This window comes from Odocoileus virginianus, chromosome 17 (assembly GCF_023699985.2).
Source record: "Odocoileus virginianus isolate 20LAN1187 ecotype Illinois chromosome 17, Ovbor_1.2, whole genome shotgun sequence".
Taxonomy (NCBI): domain Eukaryota; kingdom Metazoa; phylum Chordata; class Mammalia; order Artiodactyla; family Cervidae; genus Odocoileus; species Odocoileus virginianus.
The window spans coordinates 37,597,130-37,616,304 of NC_069690.1; the positions used below are offsets into that span (position 1 = coordinate 37,597,130).

General features: G+C 56.3%; 2 protein-coding genes and 1 non-coding gene across 11 annotated transcripts; 1 reads left to right on the top strand and 2 right to left on the bottom strand.

The window, feature by feature from the left end:
• Nucleotides 1–437: 437 nt before the first annotated feature.
• Nucleotides 438–3,585, top strand: CISD3 (CDGSH iron sulfur domain 3). The gene is made up of 4 exons (XM_020879561.2): nucleotides 438–718; nucleotides 1,049–1,084; nucleotides 1,650–1,769; nucleotides 3,254–3,585. The coding sequence occupies exons 1-4, from the start codon at nucleotides 671–673 to the stop codon at nucleotides 3,431–3,433; spliced, it is 384 nt and encodes a 127-aa protein (XP_020735220.1). The 5' UTR covers nucleotides 438–670; the 3' UTR covers nucleotides 3,434–3,585.
• Nucleotides 3,586–4,070: 485 nt separating this feature from the next.
• Nucleotides 4,071–15,911, bottom strand: PCGF2 (polycomb group ring finger 2). Of its 9 annotated transcripts, XM_070479378.1 has the most exons (11): nucleotides 15,176–15,369; nucleotides 9,026–9,160; nucleotides 8,367–8,463; nucleotides 8,019–8,074; nucleotides 7,887–7,937; nucleotides 7,568–7,706; nucleotides 7,339–7,393; nucleotides 7,152–7,250; nucleotides 6,201–6,281; nucleotides 5,659–5,767; nucleotides 4,071–5,458 (listed from the first exon to the last, which is right to left on the bottom strand). In XM_070479378.1, exons 2-11 carry the CDS (start codon nucleotides 9,135–9,137, stop codon nucleotides 5,283–5,285), a joined length of 975 nt encoding a protein of 324 aa, XP_070335479.1. In that variant the 5' UTR covers nucleotides 9,138–9,160; nucleotides 15,176–15,369; the 3' UTR covers nucleotides 4,071–5,282. The 9 variants fall into 9 exon arrangements, with proteins under 9 accessions (XP_070335479.1, XP_070335476.1, XP_070335472.1 ...); XM_070479375.1 differs by lacking the exon at nucleotides 15,176–15,369 and adding an exon at nucleotides 15,672–15,911 and having other exon boundaries at nucleotides 5,197–5,767; XM_070479371.1 differs by having other exon boundaries at nucleotides 5,197–5,767.
• A 2,949-nt stretch (nucleotides 15,912–18,860) lies between these two features.
• TRNAN-GUU (transfer RNA asparagine (anticodon GUU)) lies at nucleotides 18,861–18,934 on the bottom strand. Its single transcript has one exon. It is a non-coding gene; the product is annotated as a tRNA-Asn (tRNA).
• Between the last annotated feature and the right edge of the window lie 241 nt (nucleotides 18,935–19,175).

Below are 19,175 nucleotides of genomic sequence, written 5' to 3' on the forward strand. Positions count from 1 at the left end.
AGGGAAAGAGAGGTGGAGGGCCAACTGTGGGAGCCTTGGGAGGGGATGGAGGTGGGGGTGGGTAGATGGTCTACTAACATTTCTTTAAGTACTTGGAATAGTACTTCACAGACCAAAATGCACAAAATACCCAGGTTGCATATTGAAAATCAGATACCTTTGCTCCACGCATAAAAATGTAATGTGTAGGTCTGGGCCAGGCGGAATCTGATTAAAAACAAAATACAAAAAAACCCACAACTCCATAAGTGATGAGATATATCCACACCGCACTTCTAGAAGCACTGCCTTAAGGTTCGGCAAGAGAAAAAGGTCCCGGTCCGGGCAGAATCCCGGCCCACAAGGAGGGAGGGGGTCGCCGGGAGGCGCAGGCAATGAAACGGGCGGCGATGCTCCGCGCAGGTCCTTCGCAGACACGCGGGTACCGAAGGGGGCGCCGGAGAGCCCTCCACACCCTGGGGGCTCCGAGGGGGCTGCCGGGCCGGCTCCTCGGCCCGACTTCCGGCAGCTGGGGCTGGACGGCCCGCGCAGGCCCGCGGCCCGCACCGCGCGAACCCCGCGGCGTCTTCCGGGCCGAGGCGGGGCTGGGCCGGAGGGAGGCGGGGAAGCGGGAAGGTGACCGGGGCGCGAGGCGGAGCCGGCGTGGCGCAGTGGTGGCAGCGGGGCTGCCATGGGCTCCGTGCGCGGCTTGGGGACGCTCGTGCGGCCGGCGGCCTGGGTGAGCACCCGCGCGGCCGGGGCCCTCCCCTATCCTCCGCTCCAGCATCCTCCGCTCATCGCCCCGCCTCTCCGAGCCTGTCCCTCGGCTGAGCTTCCCCCAAACCCCTGCGTAGCCTGGTGCTTTGCAGCCGTCCCTGAGCGCCCGTTGGGTGCCAGCACCTCCCCCAGCAGCTCCCGTTCCTCTCTCGGGAGCGCTTATTACCTTCGTATTTCTAACGCGCGCCTAAGCCCTGCGGTCTCTTCCCTCCCTCTGAAGTCTTCCGCTTTCCATTGATTTTATTTTTCTGTTTCCAAATCACCGCCCCGCGGATGCCTGCTTGCCTTGCAGACGCTGAACCAGAGACGGGACATCACCTCCTGGCTGGTAAGCCCTACCCCCCAACTCCACCCTGTTTCTCCTTCCCTCTACCTGAGTCCCCCAGGCCCAGAGAGACCACCGAGGTAGAGACCGGAGGAGGAAGCCAGAATGGGTCAGCCCTGCTCTGTAAACTCCAGCCTGAGACTCCCTTGTCTATAGCCGCCTCGCCCTAGCTCAAGGGAAATGGGGTGAGGGCGGACGGCAGAGGACGGGGAGCAGGCTTCTGCATGAGCAACCCCAGTGCCTGATAAACCGAGTCCCAGGTGCCGTTGGCTCCGCCAAGGCTGGCAGGATCCTGGCCCTCCACCCCTAGCACCAGGGTGAGAGCCAGGGCTTGAAGGGAAAGCCTGGACCCTGAAACCTATGTGGTTTCATGGTATTGAAATCTCTTCTCTATCCTCAGCTCGGGGGCCCTCACGGTGGGGAGGGGGTGGTCCTTGCAGGGTGAAGTCAGATCAGCCTCCTGCAGAGAATGCCTGTCACCAGCCAGGGCCCTGGGAAAGCTGGACATGGCCACAGGCCAGAAAGTGCTTCCAAGGCATGAGCTGACCTTTCATCTTCCCTGCCACAGGCCCAATGGTTCCCCAAAACCCCAGCCAAGCCCGTGGTGGCCCTAAAAACACCCATCAAGGTGGAGCTGGTGGCTGGGAAAACCTACAGGTGGTGTGTGTGTGGCCGCAGCAAAAAGCAGGTGAGAGACCTGTATCCCCCCCATTGATATATCACACCTGTGGTTTGGGGACACCACGTGTGGCCCAGGAACTCCCATTCAAGACATTCCTTTTTCCCACGGATACCTGAGCGACCATGAGGGTGGGGGTGGGGATATTCTCAGGCCAGCCCGGAGCTCCCAGTTCTCTGCATCCACCCTTCAAGGTGGAGACAAAGAGAAACAGTCCTAGGGCCAGGCCGGTGGAACCAGAGTTCTGTCCTCTTCTGGTGCTCCTTACTCTTCAGAGGCTGCGGGCTCTGCCCAGAAAGGCTTGCCTGTCTCTCTCTCTCCCCTCTTTCCTTCTTCTTCCTGGGAAACATCTGGGTTCCCGGGCCTCAGCCCCCAACATTTGGAAGACTCTGAGCAGCCTCTCTGTCCCAAGTGTGCCCTTCCTGGTGTCTGCTCCTGAAAACTCCCTTTTTCAGTTTCTGTGACTTCCCTGGTTTCTTGCTGTCTTGTCATCCTGGCTGCCCGCTCCCCTCTCTCCTGCCCCAGGAGCCTTCCACCCCTCAGGAACCTGCCCCACATTCTTAGCCTCGGGGCCCCTTTCCTTTCTGAGCTGGCTCAGAACAGTGTTCCTCCAAACTGCATGATGTGGTGTCAGCAGCCCAGGGCCCGAAGTCCTGCTTTGCCACCAATTTGCTGTGGACTTTGAGCAGGTCCTCATGAACATGGCGCTCTGCTGCCTGCCCGTGAGGCCTGGTACCGACTGGCCCTTTGTGTCTCTCTGCCTCTTGCCCTCTGGGACCAGTTTGCTGACTTTCATCTGCACACTTCTCCCATCCACCCTCCTATCCCACCCTCACTCCAAGGGCAAGAGGTCTTGGCTCCAGCTCTGCCACTCAGTAGCAAACCACCTGTCTGGGCCTGTTTCCATTACTCAGGCTGTGTAGGAACACCTTCTGGGGTGAAAGGGCATAGATGCTCACACCAGGCAGCCAGTTTGCTGTAGGACCTCACCGTCTTCCCTTCTTTCCACTCCCCTCCCCTCCCCTCCCCTCCCCGCAACATCCACGCCCCAGAATACGCCCAGTTGTTTCTTGGAGCCAAACAAAAGTGATACCCCAGTCTTAAAGCCCACTCAGAGAAGTTTGTACCTTAAGAACATGGGAAAGAAAATGAATGTCATGAACCAATGGAGACTCAGAGCCATTAAAAAAACCCAAAAAACCATTATCAGTATAAAAGTTGCTCATCCTTAAGGGCCCATTTTGCTTTGAAAATTCTCTTCTTGGGTCCCCCAGAAACTATTCCTGTAAGGACATACTTACTGAACACTTTTCTACTGGCAGAGTGCATGATAAACCTTTATGCATTTTATTTCTTGCGATTACTCTGATTACTGTCACATTACAGATGAAAAAAGTTGGGCAGTGTCACTCAGATACCTGTCCCCCTACCAGTGCTGTCCTGCCCCAGCAGGTGGGGTTGGGTCTCTCTGACTTCTTTCTTTTCCTCACTAGCCCTTCTGTGATGGCTCCCACTTCTTCAAACGCACTGGCCTATCCCCACTGAAGTTCAAGGCCCAGGAGACCCGCATGGTGGCGCTCTGTACCTGCAAGGCAACCCAGAAGCCCCCATACTGCGATGGTACCCACAAGAGTGAACAGGTGCAGAAGGCAGAACTGGGCTCCCCACTCTGAGGGGTGGCTCACCCCAGGGATCCCAGCACCCATAGCTGGTTTATGAAGGGCTTGCTCCGATAACCCAAGGTCTCCAATCTGGGGCAGATGGGAACAGGCTCTGGCTTTGATGCCTGCTGGTGAAGATGGCATTAAATAGACGTGCTAGCCCAGAGTGGTGTTCTTGTGGTCATAGGTGTGAGGGACAAGACCTATCCCCCTTCAGGATCTTAACCTGGGCTGGCGATACCAGACTGGCTGCAGGGAGGAAACAATTCAGGTTCATTCCATACAGGGTCCCCCAAAGCAGGATGACCCACTCCAGTACTCTTGCCTGGAAAATCCCATGGACGGAGGAGCCTGGTAAGCTGCAGTCCATGGGGTTGGGAAGAGTCAGACACGACTGAGCGACTTCACTTTCACTTTTCACTTTCATGCATTGGAGAAGGAAATAGCAGCCCACTCCAGTGTTCTTGCCTGGAGAATCCCAGGGACGATGGAGCCTGGTGGGCTGCCGTCTATGGGGTCGCAAAGAGTTGGACATGACTGAAGTGACTTAGTAGCAGCAGCAAAGCAGGATGAGCCCAGAGACTAGAGGAGGCCAGAGGACCCCGCCCACCCTTCCTGTCCCTTGTATCCCAAAGAACTACAGGCTCCGGAGAGTATGCAGCATTTATTACAAAGCCAGGAGATACAAACATCCCAGGGCAGAAGGGTACAGCCAGCCACAGCACCTCAGACATAGGACAGGGTGTGAACACAGACAAACCCATTGGGGGATGCCCGGCCCCAAACACGCAGTTGTGATAGAGTACTGCCTCCTCCCCTCACAATCCGATCTATGTACATTGGAGGAAAACAGGGGGGCAGGGGTCTCTTGGGACCCACCCCTCATGGGGGTGGACCACTTGACTTCTCAGGATGGAGCTGAGGTCAGACCTACAGGTTTCTGTCTTCTTGTGCTTTTAGATGTCTCTGTTGCTCTTTTCTGACTTGGCCTCAGCTGCGGGTGGGGAGGGGACTAGAGGACTGTTTGCCTTTGGCCAAATCTGGGGTCTGTGCTTATGTGAGGTCACCCTGCCTCCACCTCTCCACGCCAGCCCCCAGCGAGACTGCCCCACCAGCCTTGGTAGTGCGGGCTCCTGGGGGGGTGTGGGGGAGAAGGAGTGAAGCGGTTCACAATGTTAACACCACAGGGGAAGTTCAAGGGCCGAGGCCTCCTGTGGCCTGAATCTTCTTTTCCACAAGATAAATGATGCAAAGGCCACACACATGGGGGCACTGGGGGTGAGGGGAGGGGGGAGGCAAAACTATCTATTCTTTATACAAAGTTTCCACTGCAAGAGGAGGAGGTAAGGGAGATGCCCTCTCCACTGCCCACTTGCTCCTCAAAACCAGGGGATAGGCTGCATTTGTAAAAGGCACTGTCTTTGCAATTCTCTGAACATTCAACAATGGTGGGGAAGGGCACTGGTCAGGGTACCGGTAGGACAGCAGCCAAGAGGGGGCAAGAAACAGAGAGGACCCCATACACAGCCAGTAAGAATTGTGCCTAAAGCTTTGGGGGTTGGTGGGGGCCTCTCAGCACCCCATATGTCTTGGGAAACAGGAGGAGGAAGGGGCAGAGTGATACTGGGCCTCAAGTGGCCCCTCCAATTCCACCTCTAGGCACCCCCAAAAAGAGCAGAGAGAATTCCACAAGACCCCCTAAAAATGAACACCCCACCCCCCACACATACACACACACATAAAGTTTGTTTCCTGTGGCATTTAAATTAATCTGGTTGGTCCATAAAAAATAAGTATGTATATTTGGTTTTTCCTATGTACATATATATATAGATTTATTTATAAAACCCATCCCCCACCCCTAAGGTGGGAGGAGCTGGGGAAAATAGAAGAGGTGGAAAAGGGGGCCCAGAAAAAGTGGAGGGGTGGAGAGGCATGGCTGGAAAAGGAGGGCGAGGGTCCCTTTCCTCAAGTTAAGGGGGGCACAGGAGCTCCGTTGACAGTCATCTTGCGCCCCCTGCTGGTGGAGGATGGTGTCTGCAGGCAGTTTGAGGTGCCCCCGTTGGCAGCTGCAGTGGCCCCACCGGCTGTCACAGGGGGAGTGGGGGAGGTGGGGTGGGGGGCCGAGGGGCCATGGGAGCTGGGAGAGCCATGGGAGGGGGTGGCTGGGCTGGGCAGGGAAGAGGAGGTGGCCGGCAGGGTGGCAGGGCTGGGAGCCTTGTCACTGACTGACTCACACTCGGATGCCCCGCTGGTATTGGTGCCCTCGGAGGGGGTGGGTGCTGTGGGCAAGGTGAGTCGCTTGCAGGCTGGCTGGACGCGATACTTGAGGGGGAGAGGGCCGTTCTGCAGGGAGAAGGGAAGGGAAGGGTGTCAGGAGAAACAGGCTAATGGGGCAGCCACCCACCTTCACCCCATAGCGCCCAAACAGGGAGAAAGGGAGGACGAGACACACAGATGGGACTGACCAACCAAGGCGGGAGAGGAGGAGAGTGTCAGACCAGAGACAGAGAAAAAAGGCAAGAGGAAGGCCAGAGAGCAGAAGGCAAAGTTTACTCCCCACGGCCACCCAAAGCGGCACATGCGGTCTGCCCAAGGATCCATTTTTCCTCCTGAGTATGGAAGGTCATCAGTGAGAGATGGTCTGGAGGGCCGCCCTGGACATGCCCAGCCCATGAGACGAGGGATGAACTCTCTCTGATTAGAGCAGGGTGGCCCACGTGATGGTCCAGGGTCCCTCCAGCCCTGTCCCCTGTCTCGTACCACCCCACCCACTCACCCGCCGCCAGGGGTAGATGTAGGCGATGTCCATGAGGGTGTAGTATTCCTTCAGTGGCTCATCCTCATAGAGAACCTCAACCTGGAGGAGGAAAGGGCAGACGGCTTAAGGCTCCAGCTGTTTGGCAAAGAGGCTCTAGGCAGGTGATCCCTCATCCCTCTGAGGTCGCCCGGTGCATCTGACTTCCTCTCAGAGTTGTCTCAACCTAACTCCTGACCAGGAGGTGGGAAGAGATCCAGAGAAGATGCCCACATCATCAAGCCATCCCCGGCCATCCACCCAATGCTCTGGGTCCATGTCTATCTCTGGCATGTTCTCCAGAGGAGCTAACAGACACAAAAACAGCCCCAGGGAGAAGGCACAAGGTCGAATCACACCAGTGCCTGGATCCTGCTCCACAGATTGTTTTCAATGGTATGACGTGAACTGAGCTTTAATCCTGAGAAATTACTCCTCGTGTGATTCTGACATGTGGCAAAGTTTGGGATCTACTGTCCTAGAGCTTCAATAGGCCATGGACCAGAAGCACCTGGGAGCTTGCTAGAAATGCAATGTCTACTCAGTCAGAATTACATTTTAACAAGACCTCTAGGGGATCATACACATGTTCAGATTTGAGAAGCTATATGCTAAAGCTCCTTGGAAATTTCAAACTAGCCATCTGGCCCTAGATATGGCCCTAATTTTTTACACACAGCTCTGCCATAGTTCTAAGCATGCAAGCATGTACACACACACACTTATCTTGGTCCCATGCACCTCTGCACACTGGTTTCAGCAGAAGCAGACTGCCCCACCTGAATCTTGTTTTCAGTTACCATTCTATACAGGCTGTTACACACATGCAAGTCCTTGGTGACACCAAACCAGCCATGAACCATGACTAGGATGCAGAGACTGTCAGACACATCCACAAACAAGACACATGTTTCAAAGGGGCCAGGGACTCACCTTGTACTTACTGGGCACGTCCATCTTGTTACGGAGAAACTTGGCAAGATGCATGACAGTCATGGCTGCTGGGCATCGCAGGAAGCGCACGCCTGTCTGCTGGGGAAGAGGCACTCAAGGGCTGGGGTCCACCCCAGGCACTCTCTCCCAGCCCACACTCTGCGCCCGGGCAGACCCGAGCACTCACCTTCTCCTTGTCGCCATCCCCATTCTCCAGGGGGCCCTTCTTCTCTTCCCGGTCTCTGCAGAAGGAGAAAGAATGAAGCAAGGGAAAGCCTGCAGCAGGCAGGACCTAACGGCACACAAACATCTGGAAGACCCTCCTGGAAGTGCCCTTTCCTCCCAGGGAATGGGGACGGCATGGGAGAAGAGACCTGCCTAGGGCGCTGAAAGGGCCAGGTGTGGGCCAGACTTGCCTGACACCTTCGTAGAACTCGATGGAGAGGCTGACGATCTCGTCGTCGCTCAGAGCCCCCTTCTCCTGCTCCAGAACCTCACCACGGTCCTCGTTGGAGCCGTTGGGGACTGCGGAAGAAGGGAGCTGGGAAGGCTTAGCTTAGGAGCAGGGAGAGGAACCCTCCATCAGCCCAGGCATCTCAGAGCTCAGTGCAGTGAGCCCAGCCTCCCCCAACCCTGGGCTGGGAGGCAGCGCAGTGCTGCCCACTGGCCTTCCATGCCTCTGGCCCTGGTGCCAGGGGGCGGGCCGCGTGTGCGCACACACGTGAACACACTCACCTTCTGTCAGGGGGTAGGCTGCATAGAAATCCCGCCGCCGTTTCATCTCATCTGGAAGAGAGGGAGCAGGCTCAGGGGAAGCAATAGGCTGGGCAGTGAGGGCTGGTGGCAGGGGGACACAGGGTGAGGTACCTTTAAAAAGCCCAGGGACCAATTTGTAGACAATGTCTTGAAGGGTTTTGTCAGATCTGAAAAAAAGCACACAGGAGCCAGTCGGCAACCACCTCACCCTGACTCTCCAGCCTAGGCTCCTTCTTCCCAACTCTCTTGCTGAGATCCAAGGCCCAGGCATGAGGGTTCCTGTAGGCCCCATCTCTACCTCTCTAGAACTTCTCAGCTGGATACATCATCCCCAAGGGACAGTCCATGCCCGATGCTCCTCCCCCACCTGCCACCCTGACTTCAGGAAGCAAGGAGGGAGGGGACAGAGGGCAGCTGCCCCAGAGGATGGGCGGGAGCAGGAGGAAATGCTGGGCCCACCTGATGCTCAGCAGCGGCCGGGTTTTATGGACCTGCACATCGCACATGGGGCAGTACTTGTTGGTCTCCAGGTAGCGCACGATGCAGGTTTTGCAGACTTCGGGGGTGTGGAGAGAGGAGGAAGAGTCAGAGTCCCCTCTGTAACCCAGGATCAGCCCCCACACTCCCTGCCCAGGTTGAGGTATCCCCTCTTGTCCACCATGTTCCTGCAGCTCAGGCCCTTTCAGAGACCCAGTGCAGCCCTGCTCTGCAGATGGCAACTGCCCCTTATCCATCTTTGGGGAAGAAAAGATGTGTGTGTGTGCATGAAGCCAGTGTTGAGTATCATGCAGAAGGTGAGCCCCAAGTTCCAAACCCCCTTGGAGAACAAATCAACAGCCAACCTACCAGATACCTCCCAGTTCCCTGACTGCTAGTCATAAGCCTGTGGTGCACATCAGGGCACCTTGTATTCATGGGGTGCAGTGTCATCCACAGAGACTCAAGGAGGGAATAGAGATTTCAGGTAAAAGTCTCCCAAATGAACTCCTGGGCTGAACCCTGCAGTCTCCTCCCAGGCAGTCTCTCTTTGACCTGGGACCCTCACCAGACACATGGACACAACTGCTCTTCAAGGCAGAGGCCACCTACCCCAGGAGCAGCCCTTGACCCCAACTCACAGGAATGCAAGCACTCCACGATGGTAGTGGCATCTATGAAGTACCCCCCACAGAGGGCGCACATGAGGTGAGGGTTCAGCTCGGTAATTTTGATCCGTGTGGTCCGATGCATGATGCTGGGGTGGGGGCGTCACCCTGGGAAATAAAACATGGAATCACGACCCCCGGGATCCAAGAGCTCCTCCCACACTGTACTCTACCTGCCCCAGAGGCGACATCTCTCCCTGGGCCCATGGCCCCCTCCTCTCCCTCCAAAGCCAGACTCGGGTGGTTCTTTCTGACCCCCTCTGCGTGTTCACTGAGGGCTCTGGAGGTTCCTATGACCTTGAGCAACAAGCTCAGGTTCTATCTCAGGAGCAGCAGAAAGACTGAAGTTAGACCACAGAAGTACCACTCAACTCTCCAGAGGATGTGGGGATGCGGGAAAATGGACGAGAACAGAGTTTTAAAAATCTCCCCGACCCCAATCCATATACATACAAGTGAACTCCCTGGGAGCTACAAGGAAACTCAGCCTCCTGATTGGGTCTTTCTACTCCATCCTACCTTCCTTCCTCCCATCACTGCTCCAGGAAGCCTCCTTCCGTGGAAACACTGGGGGAATGAACACCCTAAGTCTGAAGGGGGCATCCCACCAATTGTCCCTGGGCTCTGAACCGGCCCCGGAGCAGCTCCTTGGAAACACACCACATGCTGACCACACAGGTTCTAGGCCTGGAGCTCAAGCAGGAAATACTGAGGATGGTCCTTAGGCCCCCAAAGTTGGGAACACACAGCTCCAGCCTGACCCCCGGCCCAGCCTTGGACTCTGCAGGTAACTGCAAAGAGTCTGGGCAAAGCGACTGCTACTGTGACTTCTATAGGGAGGCCACCACGTGCCCCGATGGATGGCCTGCTGCATGGCGCCCCTCCCAGGCACACTCGGGAATCTCCGCATGTGGGCACTGCCACCCGCCCATCTTCTCCCATCCATGACCTGGCCACAAACTGCCCAGTGACAGGCCACAGGCTCTCAGAGAGGCCTGCCGAAGCCAGGCAGAAAGTTCTGTCCACAGTCCACCAAGCACCCAGCCAGGCCCTGCGTCCAGGGAGGACAGGCAAAGCCCAGGTCTGGACTGATGTGCTTACTTCTTAGTTCAGAAATCCAACCTGTACCCAGCAGCCACGGTACCTCCCTCCTCTTTCCCAGAGAAAAGCCCATGGGGCGGGGCCTGGGAGGGCAGCCAAACCCCCAGAGCTCTTTTACAACATACATCCTTCTCTCCTTTCCAGAAAGATTTCTAAAGCCAACACATTGGGTTTTCTAGGACCCGAAATTCACAGCTGGGAATCAGCAGTTACTATAGAGACCCCAGGATGAGTTTGGCCAGGACCCAAACAGCCAACAGAGGCTGTCCAGAGACCAAAAGAGAGGGAGAGACACAAAGACCACATGTGGGAGAGACACCAAGCTGCAGGGCAGACAGAAGGGAACACGCAAGCCCACAGCCAGCATGCATGCAGCGGCCCAGACCTGCCTGAGGAAGGAAAGGGGTCTCCGCCCCCTCAGCCAGCCCTCCCTGCATGGGTCCCCCCTTCATAATTATGTAGAAACCTTGCTGGCTACAATAGTGTTTGGTTGTTCCCATAGTAACCCCTGGCAAGATGCCCAAATATTATTACAACCATCCAGAGGAGGGAACAGACTCCAAGTGGCTAACTCGCTGAGTGTGTATAATATCCATGCGGTGTGTACATGCTCTGGGCCTCCAAAGGTACTTCATGTGACTATGTGTGTGTGTGTGTGTACACAGCCAGGAAGAAAACTTCGGGGATCTGCTAATGCTGAGGGTCCAGACTGTGTGTACTTAAGTCGCTCAGTTGTGCCTGACTCTTTGTGACCCCATGGACTGCAGCCCACCAGGCTCCTCTGTCCATGGGGATTCTCCAAGCAAGAATACTAGAGTGGATTGCCATGTCCTCCTCCAGGGGATCTGCCCAACCCAGGAATTAAACCCAGGTCTTCTGCATTGCAGGCGGATTCTTTACCGTCTGCGCCACCAGGGAAGCCCAAGGGTCTAGATTGCTGCTGGCAAATCTCATGCCCTCTTCTCTCTCCCTCTTTCACACATACACATGTGGGCGCTTCACACTGCCTTAGCCACCTCATTCACATATTCACTGTTTCCAAAACAGACACTTGGCTCTTAAGAACTCCCTTCCAGGGACTTCCCTGGTGGTCCAGTGGTTAAGACCGCGCTTCTACTGCAGGGGGCGTGAGCTCCATCTCTGATGGGGGAACTACTCGCGTGCTGCAAGGCACAGCCAAAACAAAAAGAGTTCCCATCCTCCCATTCATCCAGGTCCTGCCAGGCCAACTGTGGCCTCAACATGCAGGAGCTCAGTGACGCTCACCCTCTTTACTTCTGCAAGCGCTCGTGAGAATTCAGACCAAGACTACCCGTCGAGCTCTGTTCTGGATGCATGGGTGAAGGCAAGAGCTGTGGTGCTTATTGAGTGAAATGTTCCTCCCTCTCGCTTTAAGAAATGAGCCCCCTTGCCACACTCCCTGCTCCCCTCTCCCATCTCCAGGGGCCTCAGACTGTTACCTCTGGGGCTGGGGGTGGGGAGAAGCACTGATTGGCTCCTCACCTGATTGCCATGGTTACCTGCAGGGCCCTGGCAGCAGGTGCCTAGAACAACTGTAAACAGGAGCTCAGTTCCCTCACCCTCCTTGTCTTTCTCCCCCCATGAGGCCTCAGGGCCTCACATCTGACACCTAGCTCCTCCCCAGCTACAACTGGCTGGACCTCCAGCTCCCATCACCTTAGGGCAGAGCCTAAGGGAGAAAGAGAGGAAGAGACAAGTCCCAAGAAGCAGAAAAGGGAGACCGCGCCATTTGGAAGTGGCCCTGTGGAACTTTGGGGGCCAGTTCCAACCACATCCCCACAGTGAATCTAAGCACCGTCTCCCACCCTCAACTGGGGGCCAAGTCCTTCAATACCGTCTGTCCCCATGATGATGGAACAGTCCTTGCTCCTGGCCCCCGGGTTTCAGCTACAGTGGCATCAAAGGAGCTTGATCAGCACCCAGGACTCAACCCCAACTCCTTCGTGTCATCCAAGCTGGCATGAGTCTTTACCCTTTCTCAAAGCCTCCTACTCACTGAACCAACCCCCCATATCTCCATTCTAACCAGGCTTTTTCTGGAAGCTCCCCTCTAATTCAGACTTCTTTGTCGGGTTTGTTTGTTTTCTTTTTCCCCTGAGAAATAGCCAATCTTTGATAACCCAGAGATCACCTTCTGCTCCTTCAGATTCTCAGCTATAGGATTCTTTGCTCTGCTTTCCCCCCACATTAAATCCACCCAACTCCCTTACTAGAAAATCTCCAAGCCTTGGGAAGAGTCACTTGAGGTCACATCCAGACATCTAAAATCACAGAAGTGGAAGGGATCTTAGAAAGCATCTTGTCCAGTCCCTTCACTTTACAGATGAAGACACTCAGAAAGAGGTGACTTGTCTCAGGTCAAGTGGTCACCCAGTGGCAGTCCTAGGACTAGACACAGCCTGACTCCTATTCCAGTTCTCGTTACAGACTGGCACCCATGCTAGGCTTCCCACTCATTTAGGGAATCAATAAGCCTGGTCTGATTCCATTCAGGCAGGCAGAAGGCAGAAGGACTCCAGGTTCCATCAGAAGACCATTCAGTGAGTCGTCAGGGTCAAAACATAACCATGCGGATACAGTCTCTCTTTGAAGTGGGAAGAGTGAGCAGAGGCTAATGGCCTCACCCAACTTCCCTCATACAGGTAGTGAAGCAGGCTCTATGGAACCTCAGAGAGCCAGAATGTACTGGATTCCAGAAGTCCATCCCTCTCCCAGCTGTGCAGGTTCAGCTGTGGAAGCCTGCGGATTTGCGTGTGTGCAGAGAGAGCCGGGGGTGGAGGTCTGCCTGGGACACTCAAACTCTGAGTGTTCCCTGATCCCTGACCCCGAGTGCTCCTCCTGCCAGAAGCATCGAAAGAGTCCTCTAGTCTCCCGAAGCCGGGCTCACTCTACCCTCCCTCCCCTTCCCACCTCTCAGCATCCTAAGATCAAACAAAGACAAATATCCAAAATATACACAGTTACACACTGCCAGATACACACACACATATGCACACACACAGCCAGACACACCCCCTCCATTTTTTTCTCTCCCACTCACAACATACACAGCCAGACACTTGGCCAGACATACACACAGACACACCCCATCACACATAGAGCCAGACCAGAGCCAGGCCCACGCTTGCCAGATGTACAAACCACTCCCACCCACCCCAAGAAGCACACAGTCTGACATCCCTGCCTGAAACCAGAGCTGCAAACACACACTAACCTTTTGTGCATCCCCGGTCTACCCAGGGTAAGTTATAATATAACTCTTCCGGCAACAAAGGCAGTACGGCTCCCAACCTCCACTCGGGGGGCCAGAGGCTGGAGGAGTGGGGTGGGATCCAACCTGCACAAAGATGTCACCTCTTCCTGTTCAGGCTCTCTCCATTCCCATGGCAACAGCTCCATCAACCAAGATGTTCCAGGGAAGACCAGGAGCAGCAGAGAGCACCCCCCTAAAAGACTTCAACTTGAACCCCACCCAGCTACACTCTCTCTGGATCCCAAGTCTTGAGTCTTACCTCGGGCCTGTTCCCTGCATTATTCCAAAGACAGCTCTAAGACCTCAACCCCCAACTCCAAGCCAAGAAACCCCTGGGAAAACCTCCCCACCAGAAAGCTATAACAGAGCTTTCTTTATGCTCCTTCTCCAAGTACTAACACCTTGGAACAGAGTGGGGGGGGGGGGGGCGGGGGAAGAAGAGAAACGAGAGTTTCAGGAACAAACTGCAAGAGGCCCAGAGAAGGAGGCTTAAGAAAGGAGTGAAGGACAACCAGGAGACCCCCTCCCCACCCCACCCCAGCCTCAGGGAACCCAGGAGACTAAGGCAGCGCGGCGGGAGATGCGGGGGGTCTCAGAGACAAAGACCAGGGGGAAGCGCGGGGCAACGCCTCCACAATATTTACAGAAAAATTCGCCATCCCCAGGCCTCCTCCCCTATCTCAAGCCATCCGGAGCAATTCTGGGCAGATAGGGGCAGTGGGGGAGGGAGAGAGGCATGCCTGGGCCCCCCCGTGGGGACGGGGGGGCAGGGCTGTCTGCTAGTTGAGGGGTCCCACCCCCTTAGAACTAGAAGCAAGAGGACCTAGGGAAGGGAGGGGCAGCCGGGCTACCCAGTGCAAGTGGGGCCAGTCGGCCGAACCCCTCCTGCCTCTGCGGGCGACAGGAAATATCGCGATAAATCTTCCCCCCTTCCTTCTACCCCCTCCACCCCGGCTTCCCCAGGAGCCTGGGTCAGACGATCAGAGGCCCCAGTTACGGGTGGCCGCTCCTACCTTCCCTGGAGCCAAACTTTCGGCGGGGCCCCAAGGAGGGGTGTTCCGGAGAAAGAGGCTCCGCTGAGGTGGTTCGGGGAGGGGGCGGGGCGCCCAGTCCCGGGATGGGGGGGAAAAGGGAGCCACGGGGGGAGGTGCCCGAGAGGACGGGGCCCGGCAGGAAAGAGCGCCCTCCTCCGGCCCCGCCGCGATCGAAAAGCTGGTCCCCTTCCTCCCGGCTTCGAGTCCTCGCGCGTCCACAACGCCTCAGTGCCCACGGGAGAAACCGAGAGAGACCCCTCCCCAGATCGAAAGGAGTACAAGGGGAGAGCCAGGGGCTGCTCTGGCCCGTGGGGAGGGCCAGGGGGGCTAGGGGAGCAGAGATCCGCCCCAGCGCGGAGCCCCAAAGCCCTGCGGTGGCCTCGGACCCTCCCCCTCGCTACCTCGGGAGCAGGGTCTAGGGGGGCTGCAGCACAAAGAGGTGGTGGTCGAGGAGACGCCAAACCATTAAAGGGGGGAACCCACTTCGGCCATCTTGGAAGGGAGGAAAAGGAAAAGGGGAGAGAAAAAAGGGAGAAAGAAAGGCGGACGGGGCGAGCTAGGAGAAGGGCCGGCGGGGGTGGGGCGGCGACGCGAGACCAGGCCGGGCTCAGAGCCTCCCCGGGCAGGGGTTGGTAAAGAAGGATGTGCCGGCCCGCGTCCCAGTCCCCAGATGGTTACAGGGTTGGAGAAGGAGAGGAGACTGCGTCCGCTTACCTGGGTTCGGGGTCCGGTGGGTCTCGGGGAGGGGGGGATGGGAGGGAGGGAGGGAAGGGAGGGGAGGGGGGCCGCAGCCCTGTCGCTCGCTCGGGCGGCGGGAGGGGAGAAACCTACGGTAAGAAAGGAGTTTGTGAAAGCGGTTTGGGGTGGGAGGGAGAGAGGGGAGGGGAGGGGACGGAGGGGGGAGGGGAGGGACCGGGACTCGGAGGGGGGGGACAAAATGGCTTTTTTCCTCCAGACAAGAGTAGGTCCCGCCCACTACTCACCCACGTGACCTCATTCCTTCAGGGTGTTTGCGGAGAGGGGAAGAGGAGGTGGGGGAGAGGCTAACGCGGCTCCCCCCCCCAACGCGGTGCCGGGCCCCCCAAAACTAGACTACGACCTCACTCTTCCCACCAGCCCCTGACCCTGGAAGATGAGTCCTCTCCTCTGTTAACCCTCCTCAAGTAACCTCTGCCCCCAAAATATGTGTGCGCCCCCCTTTCCCCCAGACCCTACGATCCTCGCCCCTAGCTGGGGCGCCTGGAAACTGGTGAGATGAGGACTCGGCTGAAATGTGACTCGCTCTGCAGTCCTCCACGTCTCGGCCTCGACCAAAGGGCGCTGTGCTCGGGCGGGGGACGCGACGCCTCTGGCCACGCGTCCGGGTTATTTTCATTCACTCTGACACTCCCTTGAAATTAATAACTGCATGAGTGAGAACGAGCGACTCCTTCCCACCCCCTGACCCCCTCAGCCACCCGATCACCAGTTCCTAAACGCTGCGTCCGGTACCCAACCCGGCCGCTTCGGGGGCGCCAACTGCCGGGAGGACGGAGGCAGAGGCCTGGGGGGACGTCTCGCGGCCGGGGCTCGTTTGCTGTGGTGGAGGCTGGCGCCTAGGTGTGCTTGGGCGAAGAACGGGGCGCAACCTGGGCCGGGAGGCAAGCTGAGGACAGCAGCTCAGGCTCCGGGCCCGGGACACAATAATCTGGCTGAAGGCGAGAGACCCGAATGCATTCGAAAACGGGGCGCCGGGGCTCGGAAGTGGGCCCGCGCTTTTTCTCTGCGGGGCACTGATTCCCGCATTTTTCGCCCGCACGCCGATCGCGCTCTGAGCTCTGCACTGTTGGTGCGCTTCGCTCGCCCCGGCGAGCGCAAAGGCCGCTGGTGCCCGCCAACTCCGACCGTCGTTCCGGGCTTTGGTCTCCAGTGGCTCCTGCCGGGAGGAGAGAACTAGCAGGGAGCTTGGAAGAGCTGGGAGCAGCCGCTGAGGCCGGAGCCGGGGAAGCCGATCGATATTACATTATGGAGACTACGGTGGGCCCGCCTCATTAGGACGGTCGATTTGCGTATTCGTTATTCAGGATTTATTAGGGATGGTCATTGTGTCAGTCGCTCCAAAGAGCTCAGTTGCTCGGCCAGAAGCGCCATTAAGCGCACTGGCGGTGGGTGGCTCAAGTTAGGAAATTAGGAAACGAAATCTTCATCAAGGATCGGATCCGCCTGCCTCTTCCTCCTTCCCTCCTCTTTGGCAGTCCTGGCAGATCGGAAGCTGAGGCCCCCGGACTGAATGCTTCCACCCTTTGGCTAGTGCCCAGGAGACCTGTGGACACTGGCCTCCAAGTGACCCCAGCTTTAGCCTTTGCCCCACACCCACCGAGTGGGGGCGGGGGCCGGGGGAAGAGGAAAGGCTGGAGAGATTTCCGCCCAGGGGGGTGGTCTGAGAACCCTTGGGAGCAGGGCCAGGGAAGGACTCGATCACCTGCTGTGCTCTCCCTCCTCGTGCAGGGAGACCGAGAGTTCCCGCCCTTCACTGAAAAGGGGCTCTTGGCGTGGGCACGCCCACTATCCCTCGGGCAGGTGTGTTGCGGGCATCCTGGATTCTGCCCCGGAAGACTCGGGAATCCTCTTCGGTCCCCCAGTCACCCTGCCGAAGGGGAGAGCAGCTGGGACTCCTGATTTGCGACTCCTTTCAAGCTAGAAGATCCCCGCGAGAGAAACCTGTAGGGGCTTCGGGAAGGTCTGGGTCTCATCCATGATCCACAGGGGGCACTCAGGGGCTGCCTGGATGAGAGTGGGAGGCTATCAGCTAAGGGGAAGTAGGCTGACGTCCCTCTGAGTCCCCACTTCGGTCCTTCAATCCTGGAGTGCTGCCAGAGGGTGCCACTGTGCTTCCTGGGAATCCCTTCACTGGTTCTTCAGATAGTTATTGAAGCATCAGTCACAGATCAACCACAAAGCAGGGGCGCATGCTGAAGCCCCCACTACTACTGCAACTTCATCTTAATCATTTCAGTCACTTTCCAGTCCCCACACCCCTGGCCTCTCTGGCTTATCGGGGGAACCTTCTGACCAAACCCTTCTCAATTCTGAAGTTCTCTGGTTTCCCAACCAAGAAGCATCTGTCACATGCCACTGTCAAATATTGCACTAAACACAGGGGATGTAAAGCTGACGAGCCGGGCTTATGCCCACAGGGCACTCAGACCAGTGGGGGCAAGCTGGAGGGTTACATAGCCTGTCCCGTTAGCTTCTATGGGCACTGTATCCCTCGGGTTTGCTGCTACCACCTACCACTCCCATTCCTTCCCTCCCCCTGTCAGGGTGGATGAGCACTGAAGAAGGCATTCAGAAGAGGCCTCCTCTGAGCCCATCCTTGGAGGAGAGATCAAATGTGGAAGGGCACTGCTTGAGAGAGCGTCTCCTAAAAGCAAGCCAAGTCTGCCACTCCCAGCCCAGGGATGCATCTCTGGCAGACAGGAGGTGCCAGAGCTTCTCCTCGATTGTGTTAGCTGTAGTATCTCAGGAGGTCACCTAGCTGACAGACTTCATTAGAAGAGTCGCTGTCTGTCATAGACCAAAAGCTTCCAGAGGGCAGGAACTCGGGAGTCTAGGTAATTATTTCCAGCACATATACTAAGAGATACTGTGGTGATAAGATCTCCTGGAAGAGGATGACAATGTTAGGAGAGAGCAGCTCCTCTAGACTTTTTATGACTACCTTTACCTCTGTGCTCTTTGACTCCTCTCTCCCCAAAACAATGTCCTTAGATTCTGCTTCTATTTCCCCATCTTCTTCCCCACATCTCTTTATTTCTAGAAAAAGAACCTGTTTTGTTGTTGTCCAATTCCTTTTTCTCATGCTTCCCATACTAAGAGTCTCTTTTCCATTTTCTCCAGGTCTTCCTTCCACTACGCCTGTTTGTCATGTCTTTCTCTCCGTATATCACAGCTGTGTTCTCCTTTTCTCACCTTTCTCTTCATCCCTCAATTTGTCACTGCCTTTGTCTCTCGCGCTATTTTCTTCCTTTCCAAATGTAACATTTCGAGATTGTAACATCAATAGAGACAGACAGTGGAAAACTGACCGATCTCCACTGCAAATTCATTCTTTTTTTTTTTTGCAAATTCATTCTTAATCTTATGGAAAATGCAACCTGAAACGTATTGCACGGTGAGACAAAAACCTGTCTTTGCTTTTCCGGCAATCCAATTTGGGGGCGGGGTTGGAGGTAGGTGGCGGAGGGAAGTGCTGGAGAAATCCTGTCATTCACTGAACAACAAAGAAGTTTCAATCACAATGACCCTCTGATTACCTATAGAAAAAGCGTTGTCTCTATTTCAATGCAAAATTTGGCTTTACAGCGGTTGAGTGAATAATGCCTTTAGATTTTCCTTTTTTATGGTGGGAAAAAAGGAACGTCCCTGGGTGGGCTCGAACCACCAACCTTTCGGTTAACAGCCGAACGCGCTAACCGATTGCGCCACAGAGACTGTGATAACGACTACGGTGGCGGTGAGCCGAGTCAATGGGAGTGAGCCTGCGACAGCGGAAGACTCAGAACAAATTCCATAGCGGGACGAAAGAAGTCAGACCCAAGAGAGAAAGGGAAGGGTCTCGATCAACGGATGGGAGCAGGCGGGACGTGCAAGCCTCCCCTGCATTGACTCGGGTGTGGCTGGGGCTGGCGAAATTGTCGCCTGCTTCCTCTGGATCTTAGACTTGGGGAAGTCC

Coding starts and splice junctions, on each gene's coding strand:
- CISD3 (XM_020879561.2), top strand. CDS start 671: ATGGGCTCCGTGCGCGGCTTGGGGACGCTCGTGCGGCCGGCGGCCTGG. Junction 719..1,048: donor TCGTGCGGCCGGCGGCCTGG/GTGAGCACCCGC, acceptor CTTGCCTTGCAG/ACGCTGAACCAGAGACGGGA. Junction 1,770..3,253: donor GTGGCCGCAGCAAAAAGCAG/GTGAGAGACCTG, acceptor TTTCCTCACTAG/CCCTTCTGTGATGGCTCCCA.
- PCGF2 (XM_070479375.1), bottom strand. CDS start 9,137: ATGCATCGGACCACACGGATCAAAATTACCGAGCTGAACCCTCACCTC. Junction 7,938..8,018: donor GGTCCCTGGGCTTTTTAAAG/GTACCTCACCCT, acceptor CCTCTCTTCCAG/ATGAGATGAAACGGCGGCGG. Junction 7,707..7,886: donor AGCCTACCCCCTGACAGAAG/GTGAGTGTGTTC, acceptor CCTGCTCCTAAG/CTAAGCCTTCCCAGCTCCCT.